Genomic DNA, 15,327 nt, shown 5'->3' with positions numbered 1-15,327 from the left:
TTCTTCTAATTTATTAGACAACTTGCTTATCACAAGCAAGGCTCATCTGCCACAGCACACTATTTTCTATCTCACAATTTTCCTCTCGTGTATTCTCTTACTTTCTCATATCATTTTCCTTGTGTCAATTTTCTCTCTACAATCTTCCCTCTAAATGTTACTGTTGATTCCTCTATGTATGTAATAGTTACACCATTGGTGAAGGGCAGTATTACAGTTTCAAAAGAAAAGCATGAAACAAAAATGACCTAAATACCAAAAAAGTCCAATTTTATAGTAGGTGGTGGACTTAAAACGTGTACAAACTACAACAAAGACACTTTCAATTTATGTGGGAATTTGCTGGCTTTATTGTGTTGGCTCACATGCTCAAAATGCGCACTGAAAGTTTTGTGATTTGCTCAGAGCAAAGACAGATTCATCAAAGTGATCCATGACGATGGTCTCATTCCCTGAATGTCCAACAGTACGTTGATCGAGAGTCCTGATGCAATAGCGATGGCATGATGTGCAAAGCAACCCTCTTGTTTTTGGAACTTCCATGAATTCTCCAGGGAAATCTGACTTGGCTGCATCTCAGGACAGATTGGGTGGAATCTGAAGACTGATAACTGGCTGTACAAGAAGTGTTTTGAAAGAGTTTGTGTTTTACAGGAAATCCATTCTAAATGTCCTGCATTTCACGGAGACGACGTACTACGGACCTGACGGTGGCAGCAGCTGTGGTGCTGTAAGGTGGAAAAGAGAAAAGATAATAATATTTAAAGGTGATCAAAGGTGATGGAGAAGTCAAGAGTCACACATTTTTTCACTCATGGTCTTCAGGATAGGTAAAAACTAGCTAGTTACAAGCAAAGTTTAACAGAGGAACAAGTAAGGATAACTAAATATATTTAGGGGGAAAGACCCAACTGTTTTTTAGTTCTCATTGAGAATTCTACACCATTCAGGCATTCGCCTGATAAAAAGCTATCAATAATCAAGAGAGGAAACTTCACTTATGAGTTACGGGTCTTATAAACATCACATTTCCTCCTGACAAACTTCAGAAGAACCAACACATAAGGAAAATTCTCATCAGGGATGCCAGTTAGAATTGATCAGATCATCAGAGGTCCTTAAAATGACCTAGAATGAGCTATTTTGTACACAAAAAAAACCTAAACTATGGTCTGAAAATAATTCGCTAGGGCCTGAAAACTGGCTACCTTGTCATAAAGGGTTGGATTGGTGATGCCTTTGGATTTGGGGTTAGGTCCAGGGTTGAAGTGAGGACTTAAGAGTAGGAAATTAACTGCTGGTCAATGGTTGCACCAGCATATTTCGCAAATCCTTGCCAGGACTCCTGTACTCACCTGTATACCCAGGCACCTCCAGCCACAGTCTTGCGGCAGATCTTGCAGTGCCAGATGCCAACGACCTTACGCTTCATGGAATCCTACAACAACAAACAAAATTGCTCGATGATTTATATGAAACAACAGGGTACTACAACACCTAAATATGATTTGACTGAATGGTTTATTGCTTTATAGAAGAAGAAAAAAATCACATTAGAATTAAAAAGACTTAATTGCAGAGAATGATCATACACATAAATAGATAACGTTTCCAAAAGCATTACAATTATTGGGTATGAAGAAGAAAAATGATGGCAGAACTAAACATTCAAGAATCTTTGAAAAAAAATCTGAGTTATCATTTAGTGTTAGTGGGTTGAACGATTATAAGGAAGTCTTTACCAAAAAACACCAACACTTGCCTACTTAAACAAGTAAAATATATCACACCTTTGTTTCTCTTACCAGGAGATTGGAAAGTGATACAGGGGTTTGAGAAAATCACTTTGGACTACCGGTAGGGTGTTTTATAAAGAACTTTGGAAATGAATCCATGTTCATCGGTCATGCGCATGCTGTATGTCATGACTATGATGATGGCACCCAACTGCAAACTTCCCTCCAAAATGAATGTCTCTGCTGTACAAAATATGCTCCCTTTCTAACTTGGTGGAGATGTTTTTCTAAACCCTCTCTTCCAAATATTTGAAAGTCTTCAAGACACAGATCAATGAGCATCAGTACATTGATGATTTAGCTCCTGAATGTGAGGAGAGAAATTACCTTTCCACAGAAAACACAGGTGCATTTGCCGTGCTGGGAGATTTCAATCTTCTTCACCATCTTACGGAGGGAAGCACCATAACGGGTTCCATACTTTCCAGTGATTCCTACTTTCCTTGTACGTTTGGCCTGGAAGAAAGATATAAATGTATATGAGAATTTATCAATGACATTGCACAAGCAAACAATTTCAAACTTTTTTTTTCTGTTACAGTACACTTTTAAAGGGACCCGGTAACTAATACTATGTCTCAGATTGTGAAACAAAATCCGTGATTTAGCTCATGCTGCAATCATAATTATAAACCTTTAGGTCAGTCAGGAACCCCATGACTTTTACAAGCCGATCGCCTGTCTTATCATCAAGATATTTATGATTGGAATTACAATTTTGAAAACCGTTTGCCAAACGGTTTTCATAACACTACAGTCTATTGGGGAAAACGAGTATGGTAAAACCGGTCACTCAAAGATTTTTTACTTTTTTGAGGCACTTCTTGTTTTAACTATATCTGTTATAACAAGACCTACTAGAACTGAATAAAAATTATTTCAAAGATTGACTGCAGTTTAGTTGACTTCCACTGGTTTGAATTTGTCCTTAAACGAAGACATTACGTCAAACACTTTCTCACAGGTTTTACGGCAAACAGCTGCATACCGTACTGACGGTGGAGAGTGGGCGTGCGCATGAAGTTAGCGACTGTTATCCCAGATCCTCATTAAATGCAACTTTGTAAGTAATTCACATTCTGAGCAGTAAGGGCGCTGCCGCGCTGGTCTAAGAATGAGGATCGTTCTCCGACCAGCGTCCTTACTACTGAGTATGACAATAATCATCATTACGGTCGATAACTTCACGCAAGCGCGCTCGCACCCTATCGTCTGTATGGTAGCAATTGTATTGTGCAGCGGTTTGCCAAAAAATGTTTAAGAAAGTGTAATCACAATCATAATGTCTTTGTTTCTAAGAAAAATACTCCAAAACAGATAAGAAAATAGGTCTAGACCTAGACCTAGATCTAGATCTAGATCTAGGCTAGACATGTTGAAACAGATAAGAAAAATCACGACCAATAAATTAAAGTTTTAAATCATGACCATTATTTGAACAATTGATGAAGATTTAGTTCATTTTTGGTATGTTTTAGTAGGGTAGTTCCACGCCACAGTTACGGTTCAAAGTCTGGATATGATTCGGAACTAGCGCCGCACCCCCCCCCCCCCCCCTCCCCCATTTATACAATCCAGTCCCACGTATTACGAGACGCGTATGCACACAAACACGGCAAATTTTACTCAACACTTTTTTTCGTCTTTCATTCACCTCATCATACCATTCAGACTAATCAATGGCTAAAATACTCCTAACAAATTAAGACCATATTGATTTCATATGATAGGATCTCTGTTATTATCAAGGACAGGTTAAAAAAGAAAATCTTATGACTTTAGTAGTTTAGTTTACTGCTAGTGTTATTCATCTTACATACGTAAGCGGAGCTGTGTCAAGCCGGTACAGATTATGCCATAAATATCACTTCTAACTTAGATCATGGATTTTATTATGTAATACATCTAATAAACAATTCATTTATAACATGTACATATTGTTGATTCATATCTTTGGGGGCGAAAATCGGAGATTTTTAAGGATATTGTTGGGGTTGCGTACTGACCATTTTGAGCAATTTGCGGAGTTTAGCCGAAGAGACTTACCCTTGGTCACACTGCTGTAAATTGAAATTTTGTTTAAATAATTAAAAAAATTATTTAAAAAAGATTATAACCGATGAATTATATATTTTCATAAATCATTGATTTATTATCATTAATATTGCGTATTTATTAAAAAATCACAAACGTAAAATTGTATTGAAAATTCCATCGTACATACATGATATTTGCAACAGAAGAGAAATTGGCAGCATAAGGAGTTTCAAACGCATCGGCCTTTAAGAAAATCGCCTCTTACAAAAACCCGGCCCTATTTCTATCCCACAATATAATTTTGGGTGTAATCCTAAATCATTTGATTTGTTAATTAAAAGTCGATAGACCTCTACACTAGTATTTTCTTTAAATAGGAAATAATGATTGCTGCCACTATTTTAAGTATTCTCACCTGATATAGGCCTCCATACAACTTCCCCTCCGAAAAGCAAATGGTGGTGGTGGTGGGGGGGGGGGGGGGGCTCAGTATAGGCGTATCGTCATATCGCACAGTCGTAAATATTCATAATTGAATGAACAACAAAAACCACGATTTGTACCCACGGAACTGAATTTTCCAGATCTGCCTTGCACCCCATTTACATGAAAATTAAACTAAATGTTCAATAAAGGGAAACCCTTATGATAAGTTCATTCACATGAAAGAAACAACCGGGATCGATGGCGAAAGTTTGCAGCAAATAGGACAATAAGTAAGTTATGAAAGTTTGAAATATGGGACCACGGAGTCTATATTATATGCCACAAATTGGCAGTGGTCATTCACGGATAACTCTCTCGTCTGTCGTGTACAAAAATCATTTGTACAAATCAAAATATCACCAATTTCCTTCCTCCTACAAGTGCCTTCTCCATTGCCGCGTTCTACATAGATCATGGATTGCATTAGGTCCTCTAAAGACTGAAAAGACCCTCCTGATTCCTGAATCATACTTTTTGCAAATTTGAAATTTTAGACATTTTGTGTGTTGACAATGGGAAAGTTTCCCGCCACTACATTACAGAGATATTACCGGATTTAATCGATTCGAAGACCCTATACATTGGTTAAAACTTTCAAAAATTCATATCCGTTTCTTATTTTGTGTACAATTTCATTAAAACTTTTCTGATTTGTCTGCTCTAGAGTGGTACGCGACCAATGATTTCCCTTTGATGAACAGCACTTTATTGTAACACGTCTTTTCCACGATTTACTTTTGATTATAATTTGTAAAGTTTGTGGAAATTCTAATATTTCTAGATATATTAAGTAAATTACTTTATAGAAATTCCTTCACTGACTGACTTCCTATAAATTGTCACTTTTTCGTTGTATTATCAATCCGTTATTTGGGTTTATGAGAACAAATAAAACAACAATAACTGTGGAAGAGTTAAGGAGCACTATAGTACCCGAATGACTGGCGGTCATTAAATAACATGTTACTGACGTGCACCTTTAATATGATAAGCCAATGAGAGGACACATTTTGGAAAGCTATCAGCCATGAATCATGCACATGGGTTATGAGAGAGATAATGAGAGGGAGAGAGAAAGAGAGAGAGAGAGAAAGAGAGAGAGAGAGAGAGAGAGAGAGAGAGAGAGAGAAAGAGAGAGAGAGAGAGAGAGAGAGAGAGAGAGAGAAAGAGAGTGAGAAAGAGAAAGCAGGAAAGAGGGGATGAGTGAAGAGGTGAGAGGTGAGAGAAGAGAGAGAGAGAGGGAGAGAGAGAGAGGGACTGACGTCTTTGGGGAGGGGTGAGCGAAAGGGTGAGTGAGTCCAGGGTGAGAGCATGAAGGTCCATGGTGAGCAGAGAGATCAGAGAGAGAGAGAGAGAGAGAGAGAGGGAGAGAGAGAGAAAGGGGGGGGGGAGAGGAGACAAATCGAGAGTCAGCGATATGAAAACGAAACTTACTGCACTCATTTGCGTATGAACTTGTGGTGTTGTTGGTGTTTTGTTCTCTTGTTGTGTTTTTTGGGTGGTCATTCATTGTCCTTGGTTTGAGAGAAGATAAAGCTTCATCTCACTATGAACATGACGGACAAAGAAAGAGGACAAAATATACAGTTCCTCAAGGTAGACAAAGGAACATCCCTTCACTGCTATTATGTAAAATGTGTAGAACAGATGAATATGCTTGTGACACCTGTTCTACACATTTTTACATGATAGCAGTGAAGGGATGTTTCTTTGTCTACCTGAGGAACTGTATATTTTGTGGTCTAAATTATTTTCCGAGTCACCCTGGCATTGATTCTCCGATCCTCTTCCTATCGTTTTGCTTTTTTTAAAATTCAGTATCCATTTCGCGTATACCCTCGATCCCCCCCCCCAGCCGAACTTCCATTAAACTCTGTGAGGGCCATTGTGGATCGAGATCGGATATGAAACTGTCAATTATTCGCTTTTAAAATAAAACTACAACTTACATAAATAGTTGTCATCTACTCTTCATATCCTTTCTCGTATTTTTCCACAAACATATCCGTCTTCCTTTTCTGTAGCTGTTAAACTAGCCTGTCACTATTCTCGAATCACCAGAAGCCAAGTTGATGAAGGCCCAACTTGATACAAGGGTGCATGTTTTTTTCTTCTTTCCATACATTGTTTGTATTGTTTTTATATCAAGGACCCTCTAGAATCTTGCTCTTGGACAGTAGCTCCCTTGACTGGATAAAACTGAACATGAATAAATAAATAAAGGAACAATTTCAAAACCCGACGATCTTCGTCACCAGTGTCAAGAAAGATTATATCGGTATACTAAATAGAGAGGCCGCAAAAATATCTACCCGGTTTTGGTATAGGTCGAGTTGTCGCAAACCTCTTGCGCTATATTGTGCAATCACCGCATATGCACTATGCATGCGCCTATGTACAACGTAGTAAACAACACACACGCCACTTTATTAGACCTCAACACACGTCGCCGAAGTTCTCTGAGTCTCGGACCGGACACAGTCTCTACGTCATTTTTTGCCTACCTATCTTGATTTTCGTGAGTGAGGTAAGGAATTAGATTAAGAAACAGAGTCAGAGTCAGAGAGAAACTAGAAAGTCATTGAAAGTTGGTTGAGTCGTAGACTAATTATTTTGTGGATTTTTCAATTATCGACACGATGAAATTAATGAAGATGAGTGAAACAATGAATGAGATGATGAGCAAAAGGAGTGAGTTATTTCGGACGGTGATTTGCAGAAACTGCAAAATGCCAAAAGAATCATGAACAGTAGGGGGGCTGGTCCGAGAATGAGGATCGTTCGCATAAACGAGGAAATCCTTGGAGTCGTAAACGCGGACAAATTGCGTTCCAAAAAATAAGGATTGTCCGCACTTTCGCTGACTTTTTTCTTCGGCGCTCTGTGGGTTTCGGGTTCCCGATCCGTGCGCTGGCAATGCGAAAAACAGATTAAAACGTAATAAATGCCCCCAGTTTACTGTCTACTATTATGAGTTGTCCGTCTTCCGAGGATTTATCGCTCATAACGTGAAAGTCTCTGTACAAAGTCGATGTGAAATGCATGACGAAAATTATTGTGGAATCTATATTTCGCATCACCAACACGCGGATCGGTTATAGAGTAAAGTACCCGGTTTTCGGCCACTTAAGACAAAATCCTATTTATTGGACTCTTTACTTCCTATTTATTATCATTTCTTGTTCAAATCATGAAGCAAATATTATTATTATTTAAACAAAAAAAGAATCCCAAAAAAAAATCACGAATTGCCATGACAATATTCATTTCAATTTTCACTGTTTTGGAGCCGGTTATCGGCCGAGCGTTTCAGTTTACGGCCGCATGTACAAAGTCAATAGGAAGCGCTCGCGCGCGCTGTGCGTTTCTGCGCTGATGTATAGCACCACCGGGCGGAGCAGGTATCCCACGCCGGAGCTCCCGGGTGCTCGCCTGGCCGAATACAGGCACAGCGGTGATCGGAAGTTGGAATCTGAATTAGACAGACATATCGTGTGTGCGTCGCGGTGTGCGGCTGCATTGATTTAATACATGCGATGAGATACTTTTGAGCTTGCGACCAGCACAAAATCGGGCTCTATATCTGAAAAATACTTGAAATAAAGCTCATTTTATGGTACCCATATTTCTTACATACACGCGTAAGAAACTCGATTTTTCAGATTTGGGTAGCGGGACCGCCGATTACATCGCTAAAATGTGATATTTTAGGATATATTTTTCATTGCAAATGTGGTTCTTCAGTGACACTGGCATGGTATGGTATGTGTGGGATATGTGTTATGCTATTATGCGATGTATTTTAAAGTGATTTTACCATGTATCCAACCAATTGGCCGAAAACCGGAGCTGACCGATTACCGGGTACTTTACTCTAGGAATCGTCTGCGAAATAGCAGACGATCCTTTTTTTTTAGGGCATGTTTACGAAGATAATCCTTGTTTATGCCGACGAGCCTTATTATCGGACCACCAGTCCCTACCGGTGCAAGTAAAAATAAGCTTGGTCTGGGCTGGGTGCAATGCAGACCCAGTAATATGCATGCAACCAGTGGTTAAATCTATAGAACTAGTGTTGGTGTTGTGCAACAATTTATTATTGACCCTGAAGAATTGATGATGAGCAAGATAGAAGTCTAAAGACTAAACTTTACAGTTTTCACAATTTTTTACATTTCTTTTGTACAGATACCAGGCTGAGCTACAATACAAGTACCATGTCAGCTCCGGTATTCACATGCATCTCGTGCCGAGTAGCATTCGCCAGTATGGACCTCCAGAGGGCCCACTACAAGTCAGACTGGCATCGCTACAACCTCAAGCGTAAGGTCGCTGAGCTGCCCCCTGTCACTGCCGTCGAATTCAAGCAGCGGCTGCTTGCCCAGCAGTCCAAGACCGCAGAGGAAGCGCGAGACACGTCTACGAGATGTGGCGTTTGTGGGAAGCACTTTGGCACAGAGAATGCCTACACAAACCACTTAGGGTCCAAGAAGCACAAAGAAGCAGAGGCTAAGATAAAAGCAGCTTCCAGTGCAGACAACGGCGATGAAGTCTCCGTCAAGAATGAAAAGAACAAGCGCGATCAGGCAAAGGTTGATGCGTATGAAGGACAGAAGATGATGAGGGAAGGCGCCGAGAAGAAGAAAGAATTGAAGATTGAAGACAATGCTGCATCATCATCATCACCATCGTCATCATCGTCCAGTTCCAGAAAGGGGAACAAGCCTGCAGTACCTGCTCAGGCGGACGATGATGAAGTCATGGACGATGAGGAGAGGGAAGCAGAGTGGGAGGATGTTGAAGGAGAAGAGATACCACCATCAGATTGTCTCTTCTGCAGTCGATCGTCGTCGTCGATAGAAAAGAACCTTCATCACATGACCGTGTCTCATAGCTTCTTTCTGCCCAATGTTGAATTCATTGTAGACATGGAAGAACTGTTGACATATCTTGGTAAGAATAATAAAACAGCTGCTTTATAATGTGAGTTAACAATTGACAAAGACTTTTATGTTAAATGGTACGACTTTGAAAAGTATTAAATAGGAAGTCTGTTATGCTCCATTGATATCTAAACTTCTAAAGACATGAAATAAGATAAGTAAAATTGAATTGTAACCTGTGTTTAGCCGGGGAAGGGTGTGACCATACCTGTTCTTGAATCTTTTCTAATCTTCTTTAGAATACCTTACTTTACCCTACTTTATACTTTTATACTTGTGTTTTTATGTATGTCTTTATTTGACAATTTTCTATTTGATCATTAAAATTGGATCAATCCAGTGCAGTGACTAGCCAAAGATATTTTTCGGAGCAGGAAATGATTTGAGCATAAAGTTCTAGAGAGAGAGACCGCTCTATTCCAAGTAAAAACTATAAACACTGACGTTCACTTTTCATTGCAAATTGGTAAAATTACAGTTATCTGCAAACAAAAATTTGGACTTTTCTCCCACTTTTCAATGGATAGCTGAGAAATACCCTCCTGACATATCTTGTCTTCTCAAAGGGTTTTTTATATTTTCAAGAGTTATATGGTTTTAAAAATTCCTGTTATTTCTTCCTGTCCTAGGTGTCAAGGTTGGGTGTGACTTCATGTGTCTTTGGTGTAACAACAAGGGAAAGGCCTTCTATTCCCTGGACTCAGTTCAGAGACATATGAGAGATAAGGGCCACAGTAAGATGCTCTATGAAGGAGACGCTATCTATGAATATTCAGATTTCTATGACTTCAGGTAATTAATTGGGTTGCCTTTCATCATGTTGATTTTGTTTTATGAAATCAAAGAAATTACTTGCCTTCATAAATTAGCATTTCCAGGTTTGGTGTAATTCATATGATTAAAGATTATCATTACTTACAGCAAATTAAAGGTAAAAAATGATTTCACGATTATAACCTGCATGAACATTCTTGAAGAGATTTATTATTAACTTCCATGTGTGCAAAAACTATGTGTGTGTCGACTTGTCTACTCTCGTGTTACTGTCATCTTTATTCAGAATGCATATAATCTCTTTACCAAAATAATTTTTATGCTGAAATTTCAAGCATAGATACCAGCACACAATCCTGAATACACTGGTCAAAACAATTTGTTGTTGTTGATAGATTGGATCTGTTCATGTGATAAATAATTGTCATGTTCATTTTTAACCACCAGGAAAAGTTATCCAGACTTTGATGCAAAGAACGGAGGAGCGGTAGGAGGAGAGGTGAAGGATGGCGAGGAGGAAGATGAAGAAGAAGAGATGGACTTAGGCAGCTGTGAGATGAAGGAGGAAGGGTTTGAGCTTACACTGCCCTCTGGTAAGTGTGCAGAGCCATCTTATCTTTCGGGATAAAGAAGGAGTGGTGTGAGCTTATGCTGCCCTCTGGTGATAGCACTGAATTATTTTATTGTATTTCTTTAATAAGGTTATAAAACAACCTTAGTAAGTTCAGTTAAGTTTGAGTGACCACCTGTCTATAACAACCACATGGTTTGGTTCCCCATCGATAGAATATCTCATTGAAGCCTGTATTTCATTTAGGGAGGAAGTTGTACATAAAGACCACCAATCTATAAAGACTCCCTTCTTGTGTTTTCTTGCGCAGGTCTATCACACAGAGTTTCATTTAGTTAGGTCCAATGAAGTATCAGAGAATCCTCATATCAAATTCTATATCTGTTGGAAGAAGTTCCTTGTTCGCTTAAAGTCCTTGAAGTTGTATGGCAGCTAAATTAAACCAGGATAAAAGTAATACTCTATATACCCTTTGAGCATCCTTCAGGATATATGTCATTCATTGATTTGTCTTTTTGAGAAGTAAGATTCAAGGTTTTGGGGTATGTGGAGGCCTGCTGGTGACCCACGAGATGGATTTATGCCTACATGCAATTGTGAGATTCATCATTGAACAACTGATGCCATCACTGATTTAATGATAATAAAATGTCCATGTTGGCCATTTCCATGTTTGAATTGCAGGAATCAAGATTGGTCACAGAGAGCTGAGCAAGTATTACAAGCAGAACCTTCCCCTAGAGAGACGAGTCGCCAAGAAGAATCCCGCCCTCATTGGTAGATTGATGACACAGTATAAGGCCCTCGGCTGGCATGGTCTCAAAGGTGAACATCCTGTTCTAAAGCTAATAGTTATCTCTCTATCAGAGGCTTTAGGGCAAATCCAATATATTTTGTTATGCCTCTGGTACAAAGTAGCCGGAGGCATTATGTTTTGGGGTTGTCCGTCCGTCCGTATGTACGTCTGTACGTCCCGTTCCCGTGATTAATAGTGATCAAATCAGACCAGATATGTATGAGTTATGATTATAATCAAATTGTTTATATATTCAATAACAACAAAAATTGTTTCAATGTTACCGCAACCCAAAATTACTTCTTTGTGATTCAATGATTCAATACAATGACAGTGTACTAGTGCAGATAGGCTTTAATATGTCTTTGAAATTTTGTTTAGATAGTGTCTTTCAATAGTACATCTTTTATAACATGCCTCTTTTCTCTCTCTCCTTTTTCAGGTGAAGCGTCAGAGAAGATGATTCGAGACCTCCGCTACGTTCAGAAGTTCCGCAGTAAGAAGCATCTCTCACTCGGAGTCAGGGCCAACAAATTCCAGACGTATTTCCGCTGCCAGAACCCAATATAGACCTCCTTTCACAGTTACTGTTAAACTTGTTCTTCATGACCACCTCTTTGTAGAGGCCACCTGTCTATAGCGGTCCCTTTACTGATTGTTTACAAGAGAACCTGTGTTGTAGAACCTGTCCAGAATGACCATTTGTCTACAGTATTCAATTTGTGCGTTTCCCTTGATTAGCCTCTAATGGCAGGTTTGATTGTACTTTATATTCCAGTTGAACCTGTATATAAAGACCACTCAAGGGAGACAAGAAAAGTAGTCTTTGTAAGCAGGTGGTCTATCTGTGTAGGTTCCTAGCTTTAATACGAGATGCAATGACAAACACTTTTCAAGGGAAACAAAAAGTGTATTTATAGACACGTGGTCTTTTTATACAGGTGGTTGTGAAGGCAAGTTTGACTGCATATACCCTTGATTTGTACACATACATTTGTACGTCCTGTCTTTTGAACATCATTATTTGTATGATTCGGGTCCTTGCTGTAGGCGGTGTATCCTGCCCAAGACATTTGTACATGTTTTGGACTCTAAATGGCTAATTGTAGTTTTTCTAATTTAGAAATGGATAAAAGCATTGTGAACTTTATTCCTGTGGAAGGCATTTAATAATAAAACAATGACGTGAAACTCAAACCAGACTATGATAATGATAATGATAAATTTACATAAATTTGTTGGCAGAGGAGAGTTCAGGAAAGCCATAATGGAATCATGTAGCATCAGGGGTTGGATTCCATCATCCTTCTGTTGGTCTACTTAAAGTTATGGAAAAATAATTTTTGTCTGACTTTTCTGACCTTCATGTAGGAGTGGATACATGTATATGAATAATTGATTAAAAATGCCAAATAAAAAAAATTGAGATCATTATTCAAGATTCTCCTTTTCTCCAGAGCTTTAAGAATGCTCATCTTCATACCTGAACCTTTTCAATATGCTTTTTAAGTAGGGATAGATTAATGTGTAACTCGACATCTTAAAATATAATGTTTGGTACAATCTGCTATCTAACCAAGGAATGTACCTTTTAAAAAGGAAATCTACTTTATAACAAATATAAAAAGATGTTGTGAAAGTGCTGCTTGATTAAAAAAAATATCAGAGTAAATATTTGTGTGTGTGTGTGTAAGTACATGGATGTGATTATAATTTCCCATTTTACAAATCTATGACCAGTATGTCTTAAGTATGTAGATACAACAATAAATAATACCAATTAAACAAAAAATTGTATTCATAAATAGTTTATTTCTGTAGCTCAAAGGCTTGCATAATCTGTGTATTAAGTAATTTGTACATTGCAAACATTACAAATACAAAATGTAGTAAATAAACAAATCAAAATGGTTTAAGACAAACGGAACATAATATTTAACATATAATACCAGAAGTCAAATAATACTTTACAAGCACACAACAAACATATACAATTTTGTATGTTAACAACATACGGTATGGACTTGTATAGCACTTTTGCTAGAGGAAACAGGCACTTGTTTAAAGCTGTTATTACATGTATATCATCCTGGCTGTAGGGTAGATTGATATTTCAAAATGCAATATTCCAAGCAAAAATATAAACAATACATGGCAAGAAGAAGAAAAAACAAGAGAGAGAGAGAGAGAGATGGACAGAGAGAGTGGATAAGGAGCAAATGTGCTTACTGACATAAGGCATGAGAATTTGCAAAAATTATCATCTACCAGTACATAATTTGATTCTGAATCATTCAAGAAACTTTCAACATTGATTAGTAATGTAGCAATATTTCAGTGTATTTCCTACAATATCAACATAAATTCTGTGTAATTGCTAGCTAGCTAGCTGGAATTTACACTTTCCAAATAAATGTTTCACATCACTACATTTCCTTGTGCTTTGCACTTTTTTCAAATGCACAGATAACGTACTACAATATTCAGAATTTCTGAGTACTTTCTGTCACAAAAATAGAATCTTTTATCAACATTATTCTACATCTTAACCAAGTGCAATCGCCATGCTTTACTATTTGCATAAAAATTCACAAGCCACCACAGGCAAAAATGATCTTTAGTTATTGGCTGAATTTTCAGGGCAAATTCTACTGTTATAGAAATACTATCTATTATTTGATTCATAAGGCACAGTTTGTGATAAGCATTTATGTATTGCTAATGATTACAAAGTAAATTTCTGTGTACGTTTTCATGGTTGGTGAGTGTTCACAAATTAAACTTTATGTAATTCATGTGGTAGCCATGCTTGAAAAGGATGATGAAAAGATCTGCAGATAATGACTGAACAATTATTTGAAATGCAGCTATTCAATATCCGCATAAAATTTCAGCTCATCTGCCCCCTCTTGTTTCCTTTTAAAACAACATTCACCTCTTTTTGGCTATACAAAATGTGGATCAGTGAAATGACTGTTACTTTGTGCTTTGTATATTAAAGGTCCTGAGAAAATACATTGCCAATTTGATAAATATCAGCTGCAATTTCTTACAGTCTCAGTTGTCAAACCATCCTTCAGTGTGACCACATGCACACACCAATGGTTGGGAGCTAGGAGGTCGTTAACTCATATACCCTAACATAGAGTTTACATGTACATCCTTCAGGCTCCAAAGAGACGATACGTACAGACCACCTGCCTACAAAAAGACATCTTTTATTATTACCCTTAATGCTTTTATGGTGATTACAAGTATTTTTGTGAATGCTGATATCTTCTTTGCCTATGAACAATATTACTACAAAATATGTGTTTGCAGACAAGTGTCTTCATTACTATCTACTAGTCTTCTCTACATGATACATCCTATCCAAATTTTGCATGAAGCTGACCAAATTTGACACACTTGATCCTCCAGCCAACAAATACTTTCAAATGGTCCCTTCAGATAGGTGTAATGAGTACAGAAATATCCACACAATACGATTCAAGAAACAAAACTCCTGCTCAATATAGTACAAGCTATCTTTCTTCTTCACCTTGGCTTCATTTTGGCAAGAAACTAACTAAAAGTAAGCTTTCTTTCTGCTAATGGCCAGTTCTTGTTACTTCAGTAAAGCCTTGGTTTTTTTAACACAAGAACATCTACAGAGCTCTATTCGATAACACAATCCTGTGCCTTGCACAACTGCTCATTATGGCACTAGCTACCTTCTTTTTTTCCTGTGAAACTGACTAAAATTGAGATACTTTTCCACTAATAGCCCCAATCAGAAGGTGCTGTACCGCCGCTTGATACAGTGCTAGCTACTTTTCTTCTCTACCTCTTACCAACATTTCTTCTCAAACTTCCTAGAATTGAACACTATTTTCACAGATGGCCACCTACAGAAGGTCTCTACAGTTCATTCTTGCTTTCTTG

At 38.0% G+C, this 15,327-nt stretch overlaps 2 protein-coding genes across 3 annotated transcripts; one reads left to right on the top strand and one right to left on the bottom strand.

Moving 5' to 3' along the window:
- Positions 1–326: 326 nt before the first annotated feature.
- On the bottom strand, positions 327–3,866 carry LOC584560 (60S ribosomal protein L37a). The gene is made up of 4 exons (XM_784419.5): positions 3,803–3,866; positions 2,124–2,252; positions 1,356–1,438; positions 327–728 (listed from the first exon to the last, which is right to left on the bottom strand). Exons 1-4 carry the CDS (start codon positions 3,803–3,805, stop codon positions 665–667), a joined length of 279 nt encoding a protein of 92 aa, XP_789512.3. The 5' UTR covers positions 3,806–3,866; the 3' UTR covers positions 327–664.
- A 2,909-nt stretch (positions 3,867–6,775) lies between these two features.
- LOC764303 (zinc finger protein 622) lies at positions 6,776–13,195 on the top strand. 2 transcript variants are annotated; one of them, XM_001200563.4, is made up of 6 exons: positions 6,776–6,846; positions 8,508–9,272; positions 9,892–10,054; positions 10,484–10,629; positions 11,292–11,432; positions 11,846–13,195. In XM_001200563.4, exons 2-6 carry the CDS (start codon positions 8,537–8,539, stop codon positions 11,971–11,973), a joined length of 1,314 nt encoding a protein of 437 aa, XP_001200563.1. In that variant the 5' UTR covers positions 6,776–6,846; positions 8,508–8,536; the 3' UTR covers positions 11,974–13,195. The 2 variants fall into 2 exon arrangements, with proteins under 2 accessions (XP_001200563.1, XP_011660892.1); XM_011662590.2 differs by having other exon boundaries at positions 6,787–6,837.
- The last annotated feature ends 2,132 nt before the right edge of the window (positions 13,196–15,327 follow it).

The sequence above is a fragment of the Strongylocentrotus purpuratus genome, unplaced genomic scaffold, assembly GCF_000002235.5.
Source record: "Strongylocentrotus purpuratus isolate Spur 01 unplaced genomic scaffold, Spur_5.0 spur5_scaffold_19, whole genome shotgun sequence".
NCBI classification, from domain to species: Eukaryota; Metazoa; Echinodermata; class Echinoidea; order Camarodonta; family Strongylocentrotidae; genus Strongylocentrotus; species Strongylocentrotus purpuratus.
Note: the sequence above shows the minus strand (reverse complement) of the source record. Positions and strands in the feature narration are given on the sequence as shown.

What these genes read in the sequence shown, in the direction of transcription:
- LOC584560 (XM_784419.5), bottom strand. An exon ending in CCTGTGTTTTCTGTGGAAAG is followed by an intron (nt 1,439 to 2,123) that starts GTAATTTCTCTC and finishes TTGTTGTTGTAG; the next exon opens with GATTCCATGAAGCGTAAGGT. An exon ending in GGAGGTGCCTGGGTATACAG is followed by an intron (nt 729 to 1,355) that starts GTGAGTACAGGA and finishes TCCACCTTACAG; the next exon opens with CACCACAGCTGCTGCCACCG.
- LOC764303 (XM_001200563.4), top strand. Translation starts at nt 8,537, where the DNA reads ATGTCAGCTCCGGTATTCACATGCATCTCGTGCCGAGTAGCATTCGCC. An exon ending in TCAGATTTCTATGACTTCAG is followed by an intron (nt 10,055 to 10,483) that starts GTAATTAATTGG and finishes TTTAACCACCAG; the next exon opens with GAAAAGTTATCCAGACTTTG. An exon ending in CGGCTGGCATGGTCTCAAAG is followed by an intron (nt 11,433 to 11,845) that starts GTGAACATCCTG and finishes CTCCTTTTTCAG; the next exon opens with GTGAAGCGTCAGAGAAGATG.